The sequence below is a fragment of the Dunckerocampus dactyliophorus genome, chromosome 8, assembly GCF_027744805.1.
Source record: "Dunckerocampus dactyliophorus isolate RoL2022-P2 chromosome 8, RoL_Ddac_1.1, whole genome shotgun sequence".
NCBI lineage: Eukaryota > Metazoa > Chordata > Actinopteri > Syngnathiformes > Syngnathidae > Dunckerocampus > Dunckerocampus dactyliophorus.
This window is the reverse complement of record NC_072826.1, coordinates 18572788-18598075: the sequence shown is the minus strand read 5'-3', so window position 1 is coordinate 18598075 and position 25288 is coordinate 18572788. Positions and strand designations below refer to the sequence as shown.

General features: G+C 41.3%; 2 protein-coding genes across 2 annotated transcripts in view; both read left to right on the top strand.

Moving 5' to 3' along the window:
• The first annotated feature begins 811 nt into the window (after positions 1 to 811).
• Positions 812 to 8232, top strand: tmem51b (transmembrane protein 51b). Its single transcript, XM_054784928.1, has 3 exons — positions 812 to 1036; positions 5985 to 6414; positions 7086 to 8232. Exons 2-3 carry the CDS (start codon positions 5999 to 6001, stop codon positions 7543 to 7545), a joined length of 876 nt encoding a protein of 291 aa, XP_054640903.1. The 5' UTR covers positions 812 to 1036; positions 5985 to 5998; the 3' UTR covers positions 7546 to 8232.
• A 1022-nt stretch (positions 8233 to 9254) lies between these two features.
• skib (v-ski avian sarcoma viral oncogene homolog b) overlaps positions 9255 to 25288 on the top strand; it is a 51478-nt gene continuing 35444 nt past the window's right edge. The window contains exon 1 of the mRNA XM_054784116.1: positions 9255 to 10603. Coding sequence (XP_054640091.1) covers positions 9713 to 10603 — 891 coding nt within the window. The 5' untranslated portion in view covers positions 9255 to 9712. The remainder of the gene's footprint in view (positions 10604 to 25288) is intronic.

Genomic DNA, 25288 nt, shown 5'->3' with positions numbered 1-25288 from the left:
ATGAAGGAATTTGTTTTGAATGTTTATGCAGCTTTCACAGCACTAAGCTCACGTTGCTTTGGAAGTACTCACATCAAAACTTTGTAAAACACTGCATTTTGGTTTCAGGACGCCCCCTACAGGCTTAATGTGTAATTTACTTTAATACTTAATGTATGATCATTTTATCGTGGAATAACGTTTGCACGAGCAGCGCACACAAGTCATGACATTATCACTGATGCTATACAGTGCTAACACAAGTGGTCCTGGCTTGTACACCAATAGATATATTGGAAGTGGTGTTACTATATATTTTTAGAAAATAAAATGAAAAGAACATCAGCATGTTAAAGCACCTTGAGTTATTTACTACTTATGTTGCACATAATCTAAGCAAATCTATGGTGTTAATGCATTTAAAGAACATATGTAATTTTATAATTACTTATAGTTATGTTTGGTTTGCTTGTATTTCTTTCAATTAGATTGGGAGACGCCATAAACAGTATTTTACCCGTTATGAAATCCTATTATCATGTATTATCATTTCAGTAATTAGTATAAAGGCTCGTGTTTAAAGCAGAAAGTGTAAAGTTCAGAAGTGTTTTTCTTGTGCGACCTTGTTATTAAATATCATTTCAGATAAATTGACAGTAATAATAATGGCTTACGCTCCAGCTCACCCGTGAATGAGGACTATAGAAATGGATAGATAGATCATGTATTTGTATGTCCTTATCAGAATTCTTTGTACTACAGTAGTAAAGCCCACTAGCTGGCGGCGCTAGGACCTGGCAGCTCCCTGGCCTCCTAGAAGCGCACTCTCGACAGGAAGGAGGTTCCTCTCAACGAACGCGGTTGTAGTTTGGACTTTAAAGTTCCTCTTAACCCATTTAAATCCTTCCCGTTAAACCTTGGAATAAACACACATTTAGGTGACTTACTATCGGACATCCGACCTCCCTGGAGTCCATCTTTGCATTTTTATGCTTCTTTTTGTGGCTCACTACATGTGTTAGTGAGCTCGGTGGAACAGCACACCTGCGTGACTCAGGTAAGTCACCCATGAAGGAAGTCCACCGCCACTGAGCTTTGTTCAATGTAAAGAAGCCCCGGTGTAAACACAGCACATTGCTGTTCGGTTTCGGTTCGGATTTCAATTGGGTGTAGATTAAAAAGGTGGGGATTAAATGAGGCAGCATGTAGTAAGTCAATAGTTAAGGTCCTCCCTCAGAGATCCCTCCCTGTTTAGCATAGCACTGACTGGAGGACACTTGTTAGCATCTCCTGTTGACAACAATCCTCCCTGTTTAGCTTGATGCACTTGCTAGTGTACACTGCCGAACGAAAACGACCAAGATAAAAAAAAAACAACATCCAGTAATTAAACCAGGAGTCTCCAACAGGTATCTCGTAAAAGGGTAAAACGTGTGTGCAAACCTTTTTTTTTAATTACCCTTCAACACAGAAAGGATACCTCTTTTCTAATGACAGACAGCGGTACCGTCAGGAACTCTGGGCCCCCTGAAAAAGATCACATTGGGCCCCACCGGGCAGCTGTCGTCACCACACCTCTTTTTTTGACAGGGGCCCTTGGAATTATCTTAACGTTCCCCCTTTCTAAGCACCCCTGATGACAGATGACCACAAAATGACTGAGAGCAGATCTGCATTCTGAATATAAATGAAATGCTGCCTGTCATTTAACCCAGTTCATCTCTTCTTTCATTTTGTCAAAGTAATCTGAAAGGTGGAAACCCCTGCATTTGGCCCCAAACAAAGCTGCACTTAAAATTTGATGTCTAAAGATGGATTCATCATATCCTGACACTACCTTTACTCATTGTGACCATTTAAAAATATGTTGTCTTTATATATTTCTTTAATTTAATGTTTCCACCTGTATTAAGTTGTTGATTATGTTTCAATTAATAGGCAATATTTGCTTTTTTAAAAATTCCTTGGTACAGTGGTTCCCAAACTTTGCAGTCGCGTACCCATTCAGACATCTGACTGGAAGTCATGTACCCCCTACTGCTGCACACTTAAAAAGCATAAACCACACAATAAAACGTCCTTGATATATTAGTAAATATATTAGGACATATAAAAAATCATGTGTCTTATTTTCCAACGGCACACATAGGCTACTAATTTAAAACAGAGTGTTTTAGAGTTGTATTCTGTTTGGTGAATTTATTTATATTATGAATGACTGTTATTATTAATTTATATATTACATTATATTAAATGGTGACAAGCTGTGGTAGGATGTGGTGAACTGTGACCTTTATGCTCTTTTGCTGTGCTTTGTGTGCAAAAACATGGTATGTAATCATTCTAATTATGAAAACAAGGGCACGTAACATACAGGAATTAATAAGGAATTCAATACAAGATGTATTACTATTTATTATTTATAGCATGAGATTATGCACCAAGCAAAAATGCACAGCAGCACAGAGCAACCATTATTAAAGCTCGCCTCTGTGCATTTACGCACAGCATTAACATTTGTGAACAAGGACGAGGTGAAAGGAAGAATAGAAAGTACACGTCTGTCTGTGCAGCGTCAGAAAAAGTCATACTCCTAAGTCTCCATCTGCGTCACACAAAGCGTCCGCAACACCCGAAGAAGACACATTATTGGTGAAAGCATAAATTAACTTACACGTGCAAAATCGGGGTCCTTCTAACATCGTCAGTGCATGCATTCAACAGACAAACGACAAATGGAAACACACTAATTAGTCAGAGCACCACGTAAGACAGGGGCGTCAAACTGGTTTTCACCGTGGGCCACATCGCAGTTATGGTTATCCTAAGGGCCACTTTTTGTAATTCTATTTTAGAATTTCGTTAATTATTTCATTAATTTGTCATAAATAATTAATAAAAAAAACAGTCATCTTAAATTGGATTTGACAACAAAAAAATATAAGGTTTTCTGTCAATATTGGCAACAAATACATTGAGCAAGAAAGATTGTCTTTTTGAAAAAAAAAATTAAGTTGTTTTTGTTTTGTTTTTACTTTAATATATTATTTTATTATTTATTGTAAATGGAACGGTAAATTTTACTAAATTATTGTAAAAATATGTTTTAAATATTACATTTTTTAATATTGTAAAAAAAATTGGATATTAAAATTACTTATTAAAATATATTTATATTAAGTAAAAAAATAATAATAATTACAGCATACATATAAAAATACAATAATATAGATATAATTTTACAATAGTATAAAAGTAAAGTAATGAAAAATAAAGCTTAAAAAAGTAAAGACAAAATTAATATTAATAACAAAATTACAATATTCATAAAAATATGGCAAATAGGCTTTCGCGGGCCACATAAAATGATATGGTGGGCCAAATCCGGCCCCCGGGCCATGAGTTTGACACCTGTGATGTAAGAAGACCAGCTCTCATTTAGCACACAATATCAATCATCTTGAAAAATCTTCAAATCTTCACTTTTAATGCACAGCATCATCATCATCACCAAACTTACTTATTTGTTCATCTAACGCTCACGCAACAATGAACAACTTCATCCTCTCACTTTTCTTCTGCACTGTACTTAGCCACTACCTGGCCGCATGAGGCGATCAAGCACATTAGGTAATCTCAGGGTTTCTTGAATCTTGAATCTAATGTAGTCAAGCCGTTTTTAATTTTTATTCACGTACCCACTACGGCACAGGCGTCAAACTCAAGGCCCGGGGTCGGATTTGGCCTGACATAGCATTTTATGTGGAATAATGCCCGTCAAGGAGATACTTATTTTATTTTCTTATTTTAATATTATTTAAAAACATATTTGTATATACATACAGTACTGTATATATATTTTTTTAATCTATTTTATTCATATTTTTATTTGTCTTTTTAATACAGGTATATTGTATTTTTCTATTTTAGTATTTTTTTATATTGTAAAAAATATTGTTTTATATATGTTATTGTTTTTACTTATGTAAATATTTTGTATATTAATTCAACAATAATTTTAAATTATATTTTTAATCAATCTTTGTTGGTGCTGATTTTGACAGAAAAGTCTTTTTTTTGTCAAATTTTTGGCGCCCCTGCTCTACGGCCATCTCCGTTCCCCTGCACTTGGAATTAACGGACAGCAGGGGGAGACGTCATCACTTGGAGGCTTTAATGAGGGCTAGTAGTGTGATTGTCTGGTGGCCTACTGACCTCTAAGTTGATTTGTTTCCTAAGTTAACGCTTTCCTCATACTTTTATACTTTTCCAGTGTTTGTTTCCATGCTTGTTATTTGATACTTTATGATGGTGACTCTACTTTGTGGTCTGATTCACATTCTAATTTCATTCAAGTTAGGATTTCAAATTAGGGTTTCATTCCGGGGCTAGGTTCTCAAGTTATGTTTAGTGTGTCTAATATACTTCTTCTTCTTATTATTATTATTATTATTATTATTAGTTGTAGTAGTAGTAGTATTACTTTATGGTGATGAAATAGAGTGTGTAGTAGACTACAGGTACTAGGCTACACATCTTGATGCTAAAATGAAAATCCATTCAGCACGTTTTTTTTCCAGCACTTTCGGTACAATTGGAGCATGTAATGACATCACCAGAGCACAACTTCCACATTGTTGTGCACCAGGTGTGGACCAGATGCGCTGATTTTTATGACCTTTAGAGTTGTTATTTTCGTCACAAACGGATGCTTCCTGCAGGATGCGATGACGTCAACAACACTTTCCTCTGTGAGAATACTTCACATGTCTTGTATTACTGCAAAGCATGATTGAGGACCTCCTCCGAAAACACACACTGGTGTGTTTTTGGAGGTGCGTCTGCATGGAGTTTCAAGTGTAGCAGAACTGGTGGTGGTGTTTTAGGTCTAAATTGTCATATTTGCATGCTTTCCTACATGACTACCAACTAGCATCACAGCGACTTCATTCTTTGACTGTGAGTCACTGCGCCCTTAGTGAGGCCGTCTCTCAGGTTCTTGTCAAGACTTGTGTGGACCTACAGTACCTTTAGAGCCCGCTCATCTGCTGTTGCTGCTTACCATCATTGCAGTCAGACGTCATTTTACTACAGCAATGTTTAAAAGAATCCAAAGAAAATGATGTAAAATGAAATAAGCCTTTGCATAGTCAGGATGTGGTCCTGAAGTGCAGGGAATGTCATCATAAATGTGTATACTTATTGTTGGTGACTTGCTGTTGATTTAGTTATGTTGTGGTGAACAGCCAGGACGGGTTTTGCGTTGCATTTGTCACTACACAAATTATCATAGTTTAATTCAGGTTAAAAAATATATATATATATACATATACAGTAGTATATAAATACATAATGAAAATATAATATGATCATATAGATAAAATATCATTATTATTATTATTAATAAAATTAAAATGCCTAAACAGCCTTACCTTTAATACATGCCCTGTATTCTTTTCAATTGGTTAAATAAACATTAAATATGATTTTTATGTAACCCAAATTTTTAGGATTCTACTTTATACCAACCTCCATCCATCCATCTTCTATGCCGCTTATCCTCATTAAGCAGGGGTATGCTGGAGTCTATCCCAGCTGATTCGGGGCGAGAGGCAGGGTACGCCAGTCAAGACAGACAACCGTTCACACTCACATTCATACCTATGGACAATTTAGAGTCACCAATTAACCTAACATGCATGCTTTTGGAATGTGGGAGGAAACCGGAGCACTCGGAGAAAACCCACGCACGCACGGGGAGAACATGCAAACTCCACACAGAAATGCCCAACGGAACTGAAAATACAATTCATATATAACGATATCTATATAAAACAAATATTTTGGATAGGTTCTGGCAGAGGAGTTATGTTTCTGAAAAATAGTGTAATGGGGACGTTTGTAAAAATGAAACATTCAAACAATAGATTAGGGCCACATTAACATACAGTACAGTAGCTCAAGCCTTGTTTGAAATGTTGGCATTGTCTTCCTCTGTGTTGCAGAGTGTCCAGCAGGGATGTGTTCCAGTCGGGGTATTTGCAACAGCAACGAGCGCTCTCGCAACAGGTCCACCCACTCAGAGAGCACTGGTTCGGGGGCCCACTATGCCCTGTGTGCCCTGGGAGTGGGCCTCATCGCCCTGGGCGTGGTCATGATTGTGTGGACAGTGATACCCGTTGATGGCGAGGAGTCCGGCGGCTCCACCAACTCGTCCAGCAATTCCACGGCAGACAGCAACGACGACAACGAAGAGGGCGAGATCTCCAAGTCCTCGTCGGTCGCCATGGTGCTGGTGGGCGTGGGCCTCGCCATGCTGCTCCTGTCCATTTTCCTTGGCGTTAGAAGCAAGCGGAGAGCTCGTGAAAACAGTGAGCAGTCGGCGGCAGCAGCAACCGCCTTCCTAGACCACGTGGCCGTCGATCAGGCAGAGTCGTGAGTTTGATTGTGTTTAATATCACCAACTTTCTGTATTCATCTAGTTTGAAATGATGTAAAAATCAATACAACCTCCCAGAGAGAATACAACTGTAGCCAAACTGTTTTTTACAGCTTTTGCACGTATGAATTTGTAAAATAAACCATGTAGTCCATTAGTTCTAGACCCTTTTAATTGCTCAGAAGTGGTTCCACTAGGGGGCAGTAATTACCTTTACTGTGACATCTGATACCGCCTTCAGTAACACAACACACAACACCTGCATAGCAAATGCCACATCTGCAAAGCTCAAGTTTAAGGTGGAGTTTAAATATTTGTATTCTCTCTGTGTCTATTATGTAACTATACTGTATCATGTATATATCACGTAGTAGCATTATCATATATGATTTTCATTCAATATGATTCATTATTTGAAATATTGTTTATATATTACAGAAATATATATTTCAAAATGATGTGATCCTGGTATGCAATTTAAAACCTTACACTAGAAACCCATTCCCTTGTGTGGAACTCTAATTTGAAACCCGAAACCTTTTCTGAAACCATACTCTGATATGAAACCATAATTTGATAATCTAGCCCTAATTTGAAAACCTAAGACTGGTACGAAACCTTAAATCTGGAATGAAACCCTAATAGGCTTTGTCATGTTCTTCCCCAGAGCTCCAGATCCAGCTTCATTTAGCGTTCCGACCTATGAGGAGGTGGTCGGTAGTAGCGACTACCCCGTCCGCCAGAGCAACCTTCGCCAAAGTACCACACATCTACCCTCCTATGAGGACATTATAGCAGCCGTGGAGAACGAGGGAACGGAGCCCGCCAACCAGCCCGCCGAAGACACCCATCTCAATGAGTCCATGTCTCCCGAGGCCCAAGCAGCCACCGCCGCCAACGCCGAGCCCCAGGCCGACGCTTCAGCGCGTCAGCCTAGCCTGCCGGCGCGCAGCGCCAGTCGAGCCAGCCGGTTACTGCGCCCCCTGCGGGTGAGGAGGATTAAGTCGGACAAACTGCACCTGAAGGACTTCCGCATCCAAATCCGCAGCCCTACGCAGAACCCGGTGACCATTGAGCCAATCACGCCACCGCCGCAGTATGAAAACAAGGCGCCTGAGTTAGGGTAGCGTCTCCACCTCCAGCTGGCCCCCCGTGGATGCAGTTATCTCTGGAGGGACTGATGTGGAAACGATGCGACGATCGGCAAATTTATTCTGTTGTCATGTGTCATGATTGAAAGCAGCCTCCTCCATTTAAACAGACAGTTTATCTAACGTTTACTCTTGAGGATGTAAATGAGCCGTGTGTGGGGATTGGAGGGCAAAAAGGGAATTAATTAGCGAGCTGTTCAATGCCGGTAAACATCACATATACGAACCTTTGGTCGTAATGAAGACGATGCACTGAAATTTAATCTGCTGTTTGTCAATGCTTTTGGAAATAGCTTTTAAATGGTTTTGTGTGTCTTAAAGTGTCTCAAAGTCTCAAGTCGTCTTGTTGGTGCGTGAGGTCACAACACTGGAATGTTTAAAAAAAACAGTTAAATGTTGTATTTCGATGTACGATAAAGGTTTGAATTTTTTAAAACATCTTTTATTGTTCAAGAATAAATATTTGTCCTTTTATAATTAGATATTTTTTCATGCTTTGTGTTACCCATTGAAATTAAAAAGGAGCCACGCTTTACGTCATTATCTGACTGTAATGCTGACTGCATGTTCAAGCAGATGTTCTCAACCACAATCATGCATTTGTGTAATGATTTTAATAGATGCTGCAACTTTGACACGACTGTATTTATGTCCAGAAATGTAAGTGTATTTTATGGTCTAATAAAATCTACACTGTCTGTAGTTCTTTTTATGTTCTACTCTTATTTAAAATGCAAGGAGCTGCTGTAACATGAGGATTTGTTAAGATATGGCGCCCTCCAGTGGTTACATTCAGCAAAAGCCATGATTTACGGTATTCTGTGTTAAGAGTGATGGAAAAGTCATTGTTTACATCAAGGTCATTTGAAATTCCAAACTCTAACCCTCATTAAAAGCCCAACCCACCTGTGAAACCCAAATTCTCGTTTGGGTCAAATCAGGCTTTCAGATGGGGTTTGAGTTTAAAATTCGAGTTGACACTAGAGTTAGGATTTCGAGATAGGGTTTCAAGTTAGTGTTGGGGTTTCCAAATGAGGCTTTTCAATTAGGGATAAAACCCGAACCCTAGTTTAAAATTCCAACCCTGTTATGAAACCCTAAATTGAATTCCTCATCCAGTGGGTTTTTCATGAGCGTTTCCATTTTGGTTTAGAGTTTCAAATTAAGACCAGGGTTTCAAGTTAGGTTTAGGGCACACATTTACAGCACCCCACACGAGCAAGAGTCTTATTTATTATGTCCACTGTATTAGGTCATACGAGTGTAAACATGACTATAGGGGTGTTACATCATGTGTAGAGGGCTCTAATAATGTTAACAAAATGTATTTAGAAGGTTGTAAACAAGCTTTCTTTACTCTAACAATTAAAATGTATAAGATTTATAAATAAGGAATCCTACTGATGTTACATACATGAACTTATGGTCGGCTCTATAATCACTATAAACGAGGGATTACTGTACAGTATATTTATTTTGTAATTTCTAATGTACATGCTGGTTAATTGTGTATTTTGTGTTATTCATTCATGTTTTAACAGTGAATCTACTGCTCTGAAACATAAGAAGTTTTTTTTTCAATCCAACATATTTCCCTCTATGCTCCTCCCCCTTCGCCTCACTTCGGAAGGATTCTTTTTTTTCCCCTTTTCCTTTTTTTCCCTGTGCAGCTGCCATGTAGCAGTGGGAGGCACTGCTGTCTGCTGGAAGAGCCGAGCCCGGGGAGTCAGTCACATTCCTGGCTGGGATTCAATGACTGAAGCAGACACAAACAAACAGAGAGAGAGAGAGAGAGAGAGAGAGGAGGTAGACGAACAGGAGAGAGAGAGTCCACGCCAGACTGGGTGGCACATTTCAGGCGCACATTAGGAGTGCGTAAAACCGCTTGGAACGCGTAAAAACAACACTCGTGATTGTACGAGTTTTTCTTCTTCTTTTCATTCTGGGAGTGTTGGAAGTAGTTGTGCGTTCGAGAGGAGTGGATCTTTCTTTCTGAATGGACTCTCCGGGAAGAGACGCTGGTCCTGGTCCGGGGAAGCTGGCTGGCTGGCGGCGTGGAAATGCACGTTAGTAGCGAGCGAGCACGACACCTATAAAGAACGACTCAATCCGATTATTTAGTAGTTTTTAAAGGCTAACAAAGATGGAGGTGGGCAGCTTTCAGCCTCATCCCGGACTTCAGCAAACTCTGAAGCAGTTCCACCTGAGCTCCATGCGCTCCCTCAGCGGACCGGCGGCGTTCTCCGCCCGCTGGCACCAAGAGTCCCTCTTCAAGGACGCCAAAGCAGCCGAGGTGGTGCTCTCGCTGCCGGCCCACACGCCTCCGGTCATGTCCGGCCCGCTCTTTATACCCTCCGACCGCTCCACGGAGCGCTGCGAGACGGTGCTGGAGCGGGAGCCCATCTCCTGCTTCGTGGTGGGCGGCGAGAAGCGCCTGTGCCTGCCGCAGATCCTCAACAGCGTGCTGAGAGACTTTTCCCTGCAGCAGATAAACTCGGTGTGCGACGACCTGCACATCTATTGCTCCCGCTGCACGGCTGACCAGCTGGAGATCCTCAAGGTGGTGGGCATCCTGCCCTTCTCGGCGCCCTCCTGCGGCCTGATCACGCAGACGGACGCCGAGCGGCTGTGCAACGCACTCATCTATGGAGGCTCGTACCCGCCGCGCTGCAACAAGGAGCGAGGCTCTCTGGAGCTGGAGCGCACCGAGAAGAGCTTCCGAGTGTACCATGAGTGCTTCGGCCGATGCAAGGGCTTATTCGTGCCGGAGCTCTACTCGGGCCCCGGCGCTGCCTGCGTGCAGTGCCTGGACTGCAGGCTCATGTTCCCGCCGCACAAGTTTGTGGTGCACAGCCACAAGCGGCTGGAGAACCGGACGGTGCACTGGGGCTTCGACTCGGCCAACTGGCGGGCCTACGTGCTCCTGGACCCGGACTACAACGGCAAAGAGGAGAAGGGTCGCCTGGAGCAGCTGCTCGGAGACTTAAAGGGGAAATACGACTTGAGCGCCAAGCTGGGCAGGAAGACGTGCAGAGTAAGTTTGCTTTTTGTCTTTTAAACTTTCTGGAGTCACTTTCACAACATTAGGGACGCCTGCAACGCAAGACTCGTCTTTAAAAATGTTTGTTTGCACAACACAGCACCACCAGAACCAATGTTGCAATTGCGCTAAGGAGCAAACTGCTCAGCGAGCATTAATACCTCTGTTAGGTTCATTGTGCACAACAGTGTGGCCACAGCAACACAACAACAGCTGAGTGGCAAGCGCATGCAGAGGTACATAACGCTGCTGCAGGCGCACTCGCTCATGATACTTCAAATGCAGCTGCTGCCAACTTGTGGAGTTAATAAAAATGACATCAGGAGGTTGCCTACAGCCACAGCTGTTAATGCCAATGTTTTTTGACCCAGTGCTAATGAGAGACCCTGGCGGTTTATTTGCTTTTGTGGACCACACAACCGTGGTTACGTACGCTATACTTGCAATACAAGACTTGCTATTTTTGATTGACATTGTCTTAGAGGTTATCTATTTCTCAATATGTTGATTATGGTGGTTGTAGTTTTCAGTACATTCTACTGAAAGCTCTTTGTAATATTTTGATGACCTAATTTAGCTACTGTACGTTCAAGTCAAGCTATTGGGCACAGTTTGACGTTACAGTGTAATGAAGTTTGTTCATAGGCCAAATATTTTCCAAGTCTTGAAAGTTAATAACATAGACCGCCTTATAAGACGCGCACGCTATGACAGTTAGGCGCAGACTTTGTCGCACATCATCAGATTGGTTAGTAACGTTACAAACGTTTGGCCCTGAGTGAGCTAAAAAACATCCAAACCGCTACCAGCGAGCAGGTGGTCCGTTATTGTTTGTGGGTCGTGGGTTGGGGACGGCCTATTATAGACCAGTGTAGCATGGTGTGATACATTGTGGTCACCGACAACCACGCATTTCTAGTCCAGTTTTCTTCCATCGTGCCGGTGTACCTAATGTTGTGGTCATACCTGGAAGATATATGGAGGGGGGTGTGTAGACTATGTTGGTGCCGCAGTGAGGTTTGGGATATGGACAGATAGCGTATGCGTGTGGTCGTGGTGGAACAAGGTGTTTGCGTTGGCGTGTGTCACCGTGAGGGCATCCTTGCGTGGTTCAGCGTGGAACGTCGGAGCCATGGACAAAAGGACCAGGAGACGAGCTCGGTTAGTCACAGAGCAGCTGTTGTGTGGGACTCTGCTAATGAGTGGACATCTCTGTCCCGGGCATCGTCACCAGGAGATTTCTCATAGGAGGGAGACGTTCAGCAGCAAGTTTCATATCAGATGATGTGCAGGTCTGCAGGGTTTGGTGGCTAGCTCAAGCAGCACTTTCACAATTAGCACAACTTGCTTTAATAGTATTGACTTTTACTCATACAGTCCCTATGGCCTGACTTACAAAACCCTGCAGAATTTGTGATGATCTAACTTTAAAAGTCTGGGTAACCTCCTCCATTTACGTTCCATTGTTGAGCATTGTCAGTGTATATACTTTATATAGACTGCCCGTCGTATTTGACGAAGACACATGGGGAGGTTCAGCTGAGCCTGGTTGCTGCTAAATAGGGAAATTCCATATGTTTGCATTGCTTAACACAACAAAGCATCGTTTTTATTTTATTTGTATTTTTACAATTTTCTTTACAATGTCCAGTATCTAAAAACACTATAGACTGCGTTTGCACCCACAGACTACCGCAGACTATCGAATAAAAGCATCAATCTGAGTATTTACAGTGTACACTTTACGCTAACCTTGCCAGCCAAGGGGAACCTCCCTCCAGTCACTTTGTACAAGATGTATGTACTGTATGTAAAAGAGATGGGCATTCAACTACATCAGTTATGATCAATTCATTGTTATTTTTTAAGCATTCTTTTTAGGGATGGGAAGAAATGTTAACTCGACAGCACCTCTGCTCGTTGCAGCCAAGTAGTGCATTCCATTTTAACGCGATTAATCAATAATCAATTCCCGGTACTTCACGCTCCTGTGGCTTACTAACAAAAGACAATACAAGTAATACTTTGTAAGCTCAAATGTTGATCAAATATATCAACAAATAACACATAGAATATATATGTATTTTTTAAAATTTAATTTGTGTTTTAATGTAACCCTGCCTCTCGCCTAAGGTCAACTGAGATAGGCTCCAGCATACCCAATCCAAGTGAGGACAAGCGGCATACAAAATGGATGGATGGATGTATTTTAATGGTTTTTGGTTAGATATTTTGTTTAGTTTCATTTTTAGAAAATAGAATTTTAAAAATTGTAATAAAACAAAATTTATACTTGTATTTCAATATTTATAATTGTATTAACTTCATGTAATTTAATATGATTTCGTATTTTATGGCTTATGACCTGGTTTATTATTTTAATTCAATTTCATTACAAAATATTTTATTTTATTCCCAAAAATTATTCCATGTAATTATTTAATATCATTTCATTTACAATTGAATTGAATTGTAGTTGCTTTCAGTTAGTTTAAAGTCGTATGCTCGCACGCAGCCCGTTTAGGCAGCAAAGTAAGAGATGGGGCTTGAATGAATAGCTTTGCTGGGTGCAGGCAAGTAGTGACAACACAACATATCTACTTTTTTATCCACGATTGACAAAATGATCCAAATTTGATCCGTCGCAAAAGGTGAATACTACCCTGACGGCCTTCCAGCATGTGTGATACGCTCATGGGGGCGTGCATGGCAGAGTTGGGGCGGGGGGGGGGGGGGGGCGTCAGTGCGTGTTGGCTGTGGTTCACTGTCAGTCGTGTCCCACTTAGCAGACAGGCGTTCTCCTGGGGGAGCCGCACACCAGCGATCTCCCATACATCAAGCTGACATGCCAAGCTGCTCAAAGGCCAGACGGGAGCTCGCACACCAAGCTCGGCCCTCACAAAAAAAATAAACCCTTAATGTTCGTGGCCGGCCTCAGCCTTGCTCGCATGCCACTTTTTTTTGTTAATATTGTCTGTCCAGACTTGAAGATGTCATTGATCAGTGTCCCTTGGGGGGAGCATCTGTTTCAATCGTCGATCATTGTTATCAATATCGGTAGTCGTACAAACAGCATCATAGTCCTCATATTATCTACTATCGGTACCATTAGTGTTATGCATCGTTCCACCCATTGATCCTTCATTTATAAATGTGTTAACCCTATTAAGTTAGGAAAAGGCTGCTATAATATGTATGTAAGTAAATCACTTCTATATAAAAGTGACTTGAGATGCTAAATCTGTGCCGTACCACTAAACCAGTGGCGAACGTGATTTGGAGCAATCTCTTATTTTCCCGACAAAAGTGCAGCCTACATCCATGAGGCTGAGGGGCTCTGTGGGGGGATGTGTGTGCGGCAAGGGGGTCAGACGGCTGAATCATTGTGTCTGTTCCGCATCACGTCCAGCATTTGTCCATTTCGCTCTTCACTTGCCCAACGCTGGCATGAGAGCAGATTGCTGAGAGGCGGCTGCAGACTGGCTCATTGTAAGATGCAGGGTGTGTGCGAGCCAGGCCTTGACCTGTGTTGTCAAAGGGCCATGACCTTTCCCCAAAGACACTGACACAGCACCACCCCCTCTCCATCCCCCCATGTGTTCCATGCCATCCAATCACATGTCCAGTCCACCGGACAGATGGCTGTGTGGTAAAGCAAGCAGGAGGACGATACAGTGGACCTGCTGCAAACTTTCGGATTTTAATTGCAAAACTTTTCCACAAAGTCTCTATTTGAAAAGATCGCTCCACTGGGTCAAACATCGTTTATAATTGTCCTGAATGCTAACTCGGTCAAATTTGCATCAAAAAAGTGGCTTGGAATTGAACTTTTACGTGTCCATTAAAAGTAGTGCGTACGTGTTAGTCCCTTCTTTAATGGCACCGATATTAAAGTCAGTCAGCTGAAGCCAATTTATGCCATTTTTCATCCCATTGTTCCTCCGACTGGGAGAAATTAGCCTCAAAGCTGGCGTCAACCAATCAAGGGAGTGTCAAGGGCCTGTGATTCCACTTAACCGGCCTGATTAAAGTGATTGGATTCCCGAAAAACAGAAGCCTAAAAATGTCAGCTTACCAAAAACTGCTGTAAACATATTATAAAGTAACATTTATTATTAATTATAATAATATAATATAACATAACATTACATTATATTGGTTTTTCCACTTAATAATAATAATAATGAATCATTTTTTACCAAATTTTTCCCACTTTAAATGAGTCCATCTCCATTCTGCCTGAAATAAATGTATCAAATATATGTATATATTTTAAAACCTTTAAAATAAAGATGTTTCGATAACTCCACAAGGTGCTGCATGCTTTAAATGGGAAAAAGTAGCGCCATCTGGTGGACAATTAGAAAAATCAAAAATTAAAAGCCAGTAGTCTCAATTTCTATCTAAAGGATTGTTATTTTATATGAAGATAAATGTGGGTTAAAAATGGCATTTCACATGGTTTCCAATGAGACACTTTTGTCACGTGGAACAAATGTGCGGGTTTGTCTGTTGCGTTGCCATTTTTTTAGGCAAATTTAAGGAAACACAGCCAAAGTGACTTGAAAATAGGGGTGTAATGATTCATCCACTACATTGATGTATCGATTTATATTCCTGTGATCCAACTACATCGATCTATGTTCAGAAAGTTTCTATTCTGGATGACATTTATCGATCTAACATTGTTTAAAAGATAATCAATTGATCAAATCGATACTAGAAAATAAAGCATTGATATAAGCACGCCAGGCTTTATATGGATGTGTTTTTTTAGCACTTTTAATGATAAAGACGTTAAATGTTACTCGATTCAGTCCGCCTGTCTGTGACGTCATCGCCACGCACCAGCAGACAACACAACATATCTAGCATGGCGGATGGGAGCGGATGGCAGCGTGTTGGACCATTTTGAGTCATATGAGTGCTTCGAAAGTCCAACTTTAAGCCTTTCAAACTCATGGATCGGAGCTTCAGGACAAGATAAAAGATATGCAGGATATAAATTCACTTTAATATCTATCTGCAGATGAAATTCCGTTCAAATCTGGTGTGGAATATGTTAATTTTGGCCCGGAATTACTGTGTAGATGCACATTATAGCGTGGCGTGGAAACGAATGCATCGTCCTGCTGCACTGCGAGTGCTAGGCCTACATGAAAATTAGAACACTTGATTTTCTTTCCTGGACTTTTAGATGATCAAAACTATGTAAATGTCTACTCTGTTGACTTTTAAAACAAATGTCACAGCCTAAGTTATGATATATTTTGTAGTACGGTTGTACTTGCCAAGGTTCGTTGCTCGATCACAGCTTTTGTCATGACTCAATGTTAAAGCAATGGGAACCAAAGGCACTATTTCCCGCTATGAAATGTGTTTTAACTTCTTTAATACTTGGGGTGGAGAAGTGAATGAGGTATCAAATTAAAGTTCAGGTCATGTTTTATCAGACAGAATTAATCCCAGACTTGATTTGACATATTTCAACATTTAGTAACACTGCTACGCAAGGTATTTATGTTGAAAAACAACAGCAAAAGGAGCAGGTAAACCTACTGTTAATTCAACCAGAAGAGATGTTCGTTGCACTTTATTTTGATATGAATATTGTATTATTTTTATGTTGAAAAACAAAAGCAGAAGTAGCAGGTAAACCTACTGTTGAAATGTTGCTTGCACTTACTATACTTTCATTGAAAATGTGTTAAATATTGAAATTGAGAGCAGAAAAAAGGTCAACCTCCTGTTAATTCAACCTGAAGTGTTGGTTGCACTTTATTGAAATACAATGTGAATGCATTTGCCATTAATTGTTGTTTACTTGTTTGTTTATATCCATAATTCATTTATACCTGAAAACAACGGGAATCTAGGAGACTTCACCTGCGCTGTCCGGTATCCAGGTATTTATTTCACAGTCACACTGCTTGAATTTTTGGCTACAAAGTTACTGAATCGATTGAAAGTTACTGAATCATTTTGGATCGTATCGTTCTCAATGTCCTTGAATCGTATCGGCAACCACGAATCATGATGCGAAGGGAATCGTTATTCAAACGACTCATTGCACCCCTACTTGAAAATCAATAAGTGAGCATCACCAAAGGATCTCCTGGGGGTTAAGCGGGTACTTGTATAGGTTTGATGCTCTTGCATGTACGCAGTAGCATGTCATGTGACGAGGATCCGTTGGCGGTCCAGTTTAAAATGAGCTCACGGGTCGGCTCATTTCCATTCCCATCTGTCTACTGACCTCGAGGAAGCGACGAGCTGACATCCTGTCGTTCTATGACGGGACCGTCTGCCCACCGCATCATATCCAGTTTAGTGGGATTTGCACATCCTGCAAGCGTAGACTATTGAGTTTTCTTGGCTTTCATTGTCCCCTTCATCGTCCTTATCTTTTGTCCCAAGCCCCCTTTGAGCAGCCCTCCCTCCCGCCAGAGACCGTCACCTTGTCGCCGCAGTGCATGCTGCCAAGCGTTTGGCCTCTGCAGGTCTCCACGCTCCTGCGTGTCAGAAGCTCCCAGGGGTTGTGGCCTCCATTCTCCCAGAGGTGACCCCATGTTAAGAGTGTCAGCTGGGGTTCTGCCATGGCTGATGTGTGCTAAAGATCTGCCCCCTCCTTTGTTCAAGGGCCCGGCCTTTCGGAGGCTGTGAAGTGCAGCCCTTTCTTTCTTTCTTTTTTGTTCCAGGGCCTTGTTTCTCTCTTCTGGCTGCTAACCTCCACACTCTCGCAGGCTGGGAAATCCGTGTGTGCACGTTTGCCACATCACTGGCTTCTTTTTGGTTGTCATTGGGCTCAAAAGTGGTGTCTAATAGCGACAGGGAGAAGCCATTAATTCTGCAATAATAATCTTATCTTTAGGAAACATATTAGCAGTCATGCTTGAATGATTCCCAGCAACGGTAAATCAACAATTATTGCTGTTACTCAAACCTACATGGTAATAGGCATGAAAGTATCACTGATACCATATTAAGCCAAGAATAGTGGCCTAATATGGTATTGATACACTTCTTCAAATGTAGAAATACTTTAACAAACATGACAGCAGTTAGAATACGTCTGCGTAGGCTCTCAGTCGTACAGGAGTTGTCCATCCAGAGAAAGAAGCCTTTCCCTCAGCAGTTAGAATACTTAATTTTTTTTTTAAAGACTCAGATTAAAATAAAAAGCTGACATATATACATCAAGTAGTATGAATTGATAAATAAATATAGTAATGAATACATGGGCAATTTGGTACATTAAGTAAGGGAACTATGTAGTTCGTAGTTTACAAAATAATAATAAAAAAAAAGAAATAAAGTAAGTTTGGAAAAAATATCCAGATTCTATTTAAATTTAATGAAATATTTTAATTTATTAGACTGATTTTAAGTCCTGAATCAGAATTCAGTAGTTTAATGAAAAAAACAAGGACTTTATATATATAAAGTCTATAGATAGATAGAAAGAAAGAACGAAAGAAAGAAAGAAATCCTGCAGTGTCTCGGCCCTCCGTGACACAAGTTTGACACTCGGTTGTAGTCCATTTTACTTTGCAATTGTAACATTTTTTTTTAAATAAATTGATAAAAAATATGAACATTCTACAATGCATTTACAAATTAGTTTTCTACATTTCTATTTTTATTTTTATTTTATTTTTTATGTATTCATTTTTTATTGTTGTTATTTACATTTTTTATGTACTAATTTTAATTTCTGAAGGGAAATAAATGGTCCCAATGCTACAAAAAAAAAATGTGATTTTTAATCATTAAACAAAGAAAGCAGTTTTTTGGAGAAAATTCTATTAAATTCTCCTGAGGCTGGAAAAAGCTCTCAGAGGTACAAAATTGAAAGATAATAGCACGCTGTGGTCCGAAAGGGTTCGTTTTGCCATTGAAACAAGAACAGTTAAGAACAATCAAATCAATCAATGACGTCCTGGATGGAGTTGGGTGTGTGGCAGATGATGCCCCTATCGGGTTTGTCATCATCAATTTCTCCCCCGATCACCTCTCGATTTGGAGCGCTGTGATTAAGAGTCAGGCCCATCTGGTGCAGAGACAGGAAATCCCAGTCTGCATCTGCTGCTGGCTGAGATGCTAAGCTGCCGCAGTCAAGGGCCGCTGGGGTGTTCGGTGGTGGGGTTTAAACTCTGATAATCCTGCCTCACTTCTGGAATGCAAAGCGAGCACGGTACACATCCTGACCTGGGAAACAAGAGATGGACTCAGACAGGCTTTACATCATCAGGCTGGTGGAAGCCATAAGCATCCCCTATGGAATGCAGTAATTAGAGCGTGCGATGGATGTGCTGCAGATAAGACTCAGAGAATCCTGCGAGCGCTCCAGTTGCGCGTATCCTTTTTCTCGTTTGGATGAGACACTAGCAGGAGCTCTGAGGGTTTTCTCATAGTAGTGCTCTGGTCCGGACCAAAAATTTTAAAAGAGATACTTGGTGGTCACTTGAGTGCGTTTCGATCAGCATTCACATTTGTCAGCTGACCAAATAATGCTTTCAGTTAAACAAACCTATGTGACATTTCAACCTATGTGACATTTCAACCTATGTGACATTTCATCAACGTGACGTGACGTCTTCCAGGTCACATCGATCGTAGGCTTTTGTTTCTGTAGCGGAATTTGCACCAGCTGAAATGTAACTAAAAGGAAATAAATTGCATAAAGACGTCAAAAAGGTTGTCAAGGAGACGGCGCTTCTGATGACTTTGATGTGTATAACATAAAGACTGACATGAAAGAAGCTGAAATTGAACCATTCAAACAGCTCGGTGGTCGCGACATACTGCGCAACGATTGTGCTCCTCCAATTCTGCTTAGCAACAGGCAGGAAAAATAATCAGAGAAATGTGTTCTGTTGAGACGCCTGCTAGTTTTATGGTGAATTATGAAGTACTACTTGAATGTAAATGTTACCAATACAGATGTCACCGATGTGTATTTTAGATTTAATACAGAGTAGTGATAAAATTGCCAAATTAATGTGTGTAAAAATAATGTTTGTCGTTTTGTCATTCCAAGAGTCTGTCTTTGATCGACATATGCCAACCTTGCAGGCACATGATGATGGTGCTCCACCAATTCTGCCTAGCAACAGGCAGGGAAAATCATCTGAGATATTCTGTGGATATGTAGCTTGAATTTTATGTTCGGTGTCAAGTTTTTATCATGGCTAAAGAACCAATTACTTGGTTTTGCTCATATTTGGTGACATCGTATACGGTGTTTTGGTCCGTCGGTGCAGTCGGCGATCACACTCGCCTCACTCAGGAGAAGAGTCCACTTGCAAGCGGTCTCGGTCCACCTGTTTGGTCTGGTCCTGGGTTTGTTGGACTGCCTTCACACTTGACACAACAAATCGTACTTGCAGAGCAAACGGACTAGAGTTGGTTTTACCCGGATCAAAAATGACAAGTGTGAAGGAACCCTTATCTTTTCGTGCTAAATCTGATCCCTAAGGCTCCACTGACTGTTGGAGCGCGTTGGAAATGAGATGTAGAGGCGCTCCAGCCAGAGCAGAAGCAGGCCCTGCTGGTGCCATATGACAAATCGGCAAGCGGGCTCTTGCCTGCAGTCCGCCCACCGACCACCGCCAAAGCTGGGATGGAGGAGGATTAGCTCACGCGGCTAAAGCAAACAGACTGCTCGGTGTTCAGATGGCTTTCGGGCCAAATCTTGTTTGTGCCTCCTGTTTTTCATGGCGCCCATCAGCAGCGGGGTCGCGCTTGACTTCACTGGTGCCCAGCGTCGTGTGTGGAACATAAAAAAAAGGAACGTTTTGAGGATTTGCATTGCATGACTGCCCTGTTATTTAGGATATGTGTAATTAGTTTGGAGATTACAGTGCCTATTTAGGCTCCGCCCGCTTAAGAGGATGCGGTAAGGCAGACGAAACCAATTGTTGTGACTAATGTAAACACCAAAGCAACGTTTTCCAACCATTGGTACGCATCAGTTCAGTTTGAAACTCGTTAAATCCTGAAATCAATATCCTTTCTCCAAAATGTATTTTATATTTAATACAGAATAATGATTCCATCACCAAATTAATGTGTATAAAATAAAGTTTGCCATTTCACCATTCAAACAGCCTAGTGGTCGCGTGTGGTACATACAACCTTTTCACTGGGCTTTGTACTCCACGAATTCTTCCTAGCAACAGGCAGGAAAAGAAGGCTGAGAAATTCTGTTGACCTTTAAATGCTACTAATGTTTTTCAGATTTAATACAAAGTAGCGATTCAATTGCCAAATCCATCCATCCATCTTTTTCTATGCCGCTTATCCTAATTAGGGTCGCCGGAGAATGCTGGAGCCTATCCCAGCGGACTTTGGGCGAGAGGCGGGGTACACCCTGGACTGGTCGCCAGCCAATCGCAGGGCACATATAGACAAACAATCATTCACACTCACATTCATACCTATGGACAATTTAGAGTCTCCAATTAAGCTAACATGCATGTTTTTGGAATGTGGGAGGAAACCGCAGTACCCGGAGAAAAGATTCAAGATTTTTATTGTCATATGCACAGTAAAACTGGTGGTTCTGCTATGCAATGAAATTCTTGTTCTGTTCATTCTCCCAAAAAAGAACGAAAACAAGAAAATGAATAAGAACATAAGAAACATTAATACCAATAAATTAAGCAACAACAACAAAAGAGACATGAATACCAATGAATGAATAAATAAATAAATAAATAAAGTGCTATGAGTGTGTGCGTGTGTTGCGTGTGTTGCGTGCGGTGTGTGTGAGTGCTTCGTTGAGAAGCCTGATGGCCTGTGGGTAAAAGCTGTTTGCCAGCCTTGTGGTCCTGGACTTCAAACTCCTGTAGCGTCTGCCTGACGGTAGGAGTGTGAATAATGAGTGTTGTGGATGTGTGCTGTCCTTGATGAGGTTGTGTGTTCTTCATAGGACGCGAGATTTATAAATGTCTTGCAGTGCACGGGGAGAACAAGCAAACTCCACACAGAGATGCCTTTATTTATTTAACTTAATTATTTAACGTTGTTCAACAACCAGCAGAACATGAACGGAGAACATTGCAAAACTGTTTTTTTTAATGGCACAGTTGCTGAGAGCACTTAAAGTGAGAGTCTAAAATGTTGAGCCTTTTGTTACCTGACCTATTTAGTCCAATAGTACCATATGACTATTAGTACAGGGTGAAATTTTGTACTATTTGACATAAACTTTAATTTGACTATTTTTGAGAAATATGAATAGCTATAAAAACTATGGGGTTTTTTTGCCGTTATGCAAATGCCACAACGTTGTGGGATGGCCATATCAAAGGCAGGTGGCACTCATTTCTCCCGCTCTGTTGTGTTGAAAGCAATGCCAAGTATTTTATAAACAATGATAATCTATTAATGATATAATGCCGTGACTGTGTGAAAGCGCACACCGTTGTGGGAATACCCCGCTTCGCAAATAGTCAGATACAGCTCCGATGCTGGAGTTTTGCGGGATGTTTTTGCAAAATCGGTTTAATGTAATTCCACAGACAGACCATTTCTAAGAGTAACAATTGGAGAATGCCCAGTGGGATACATTGTGACCATCAAGTTTATTTTTTTTAGTCTGGAAACTGTGCTTTTGTCTGCAGAAATAGTTTGATGTACAGACTCGGTCATGTGTGTGTTGTGGGTTTTTGTGCATGTGGGCAGGTGCGCCACCGACAGACTGAAGTCATCCCGCTTTTGGAGTCTGCCGCCGACAGCGTATGGTGTTTGATTGGAGGGCGGCTGCGGTTGCTAAGCAGAGCTGTTCTCTGTGTGCTAAATAAGAACTCAAAGAAAAGCGCAGCAGAGCGCACACACACACACACACACACACACAGCATATGTACGCTACGCTATGCATGCACAGACCTCAAACTGCATGGACCTCTTACAGTAGAGAGACCTCACCCTTACTGTGGCTCCACCAGTCTTCTCCTCCTCCTCCTCCTCCTCCTCCTCCTCCTCAGCTCTCCTCCACACTGCATCACGCACTCTTTTCCCTGCGGCCCAGCTCGCCTCTCCATCACCGAGACCGCTCACCTCCTCCGTTTGACATAGGTCCGACCCTGTAGGACATAGCGCGGGCCCGTTACATACTGTACTGCAGACCTGGGCTCTCCTCCTACTGAACTGCACTCCCCCTCACACCGCTTTCTACTACCTCCACTCACACTGGCCTACATACTGATGGAGGTTGGATGGAGAGCATTTTACATGCCGAAAGGGAAGAAGCATACCCGCTTAAGTCTTGCTTTAATTATAAAGTAATGTTCTCATAGCCAACAATGTATAGCTCATACATCCAATCACAATACAGTAATCTAAACTATTGCAGTTGATTGGTCTCGACCGTTATAAGTTAATTTCTGCGAGGTCGGATTCCTTATTTATTAATTGAATATTTTCATAGTTCCAGCATAGAAAACCTGTTTACAACATTGTAAATATGTTTTTTTTTTAACTTCTGGACATGAAATAACACCCATACAGTCACCTTTACACCCCTATTACCCAATATAGTGGACACAACAAGAGAAAATCAGACATATATGACATAAATAAGACATAATATAGACTCACACGTCAGCACTGGGAGAGTTCCTTGTTGCTCTTTTTTTACTTCCTGTTCTGGACAGTGCTTGCTGTTGTGTCTCATCACTGTTACATATCATCACAATGTCTTTGAATGCACCTTCTGAAGGCCTTATATTTGTATTTTAGTTAATTTAGCCATTTCTATGCTTGAAAATGTTTAATTTAGGCAAACATTTGTGTGAAATTTCCTTAACTCCTTCAATAACAAAGACATCCATCCATTTTCTATACCGCTTCATCCTCATTAGGGTAGCAGGGGCATGCTGGAGCCTATCCCAGCTGACTTCGGGCGACAGGCGGGGTACACCCTGGACTGGTCGCCAGCCAATTGCAGGGCACATATAGACAAACAACCATTCACACTCACATTCATACCTATGGACAATTTAGAGTCGCCAGTTAACCTCACCTGCATGTTTTTGGGAATGTGGGAGGAAGCCGGAGTGCCTGGAGAAAACCCACGCGCACACGGGGAGAACATGCAAACTCCGCACAGAAATGCCCAGCGGAGAATCGAACCCAGGTCTTCTCGATCTCCAGGCTGTTCCTGTATTGGCCAACGTGCTAACCACTAGACCACCGTGCGGCCCCTACCAAAGACATATAATCCCGAACGCCTGAGCCCAACAATGTATTTATACGTCTACGATTTTTTGCGCAAGAGGCAAAAAGAGGTGATGATGCAACTGTCCACTTATACATTAACACTTCAGAGCACTTTTAAGCCATCAAAACGGTCACAAGGTGGCAGGAGTGCATTTCATAAAAGGTCGACAGGGATCATGGCATCACACATGACAGGAAGGAGGAAGGGAGAGCGTGGAGGAGTGTAGCATGTAGAAGGTTACGCAAGGGAGGGAAATTTAACGCATGCACACGCACATACACATGCGCATGCACGCACACACACATGCGCACACACGCACACATGTAGTTCAGTTCCAAAGGTGATCATTGTAATTGTACTTCATGGTGTTATATTTGTAAATAAATTATTATTTGCATGTAAAACAACCACCTTTTTTTGTTGTTTTTGTTGGTTTTGAATATTTCAAAAGCAAAAGCAAAAGCACAAAAGCAAAAATATTGACTGATATTTTAAACTGATATTTTCCTGAAATGTACCTATGTTTTTTCTGATGAAAGAGGAGAGTCCAATCTTTCTTTTGGTAGGTTCCGTGTTTATATAGCCATAGAACACAATATTATGTGTGCCTTGAAAGATCAGTCAAAATCGTCTAAAATGTCTGGTACTAAAGGAGTTGTCTTTTGAAAAATGGCTGAGACTGAATGAGTTAAATATGCTTTTTTTTACTAATAATAGGCTGTATTCAACCGCAAAACACAGTGATTTATTAATTAGTATATTTTTGAAAAACTAAAAAAACTAAATTCAAAGGCCGTGAGGGATTACTGTAATCCATTCCTTGTCATTCCAATCACCATAAAATTCGTTCTTGAAGGGACTGACAAGCACATTTGTATAAAGTTTGAGCAAGAAAAGTTGAAAAACAAAACATCTTTGAAGGGGTGCGGGCAAGACTCAGCAACTAATCGTCCATAAGTCATTGAGCATTTGTCGAACGATTCTAAAACCTTGAGGATATCTGTGTTACATGTATGCTGGCATGTCTTCCGAGGTATTTTGAGCACAACCCACAGCGGATGTCATTTACAGTTGCGAAAAATTTAAACGCCATGACTCTTTGGATGGAATTAAACAAATTCTGTAAAGTCGTATTGCGTGAATTGTGTTGTATTGCATTGGGAGTTGTTGCTCTACAGTACATGTACGTGAATGGTGTTGTTGTAAGCGTATTGTACTCGATTGTCAGGACGACCTTACTTTTCATTTTTGCGAGCTTCTAAAATAAGCTCCTCTCGCCTCCTCTGTGCAGTTACATCTAAAATCGCATCTGCGGACGCTGTGACAAGGTTTGTTTTTCTGTCGTTGTTGGTGGACAATCTTTGTTAGAGAAGCTCCACATGCAGCATTGTCAGCAGGTACCCGTATCAAATGAATTGAGCACAGCTGTCCCAGCACTTGGAGTTGGAGTTGGG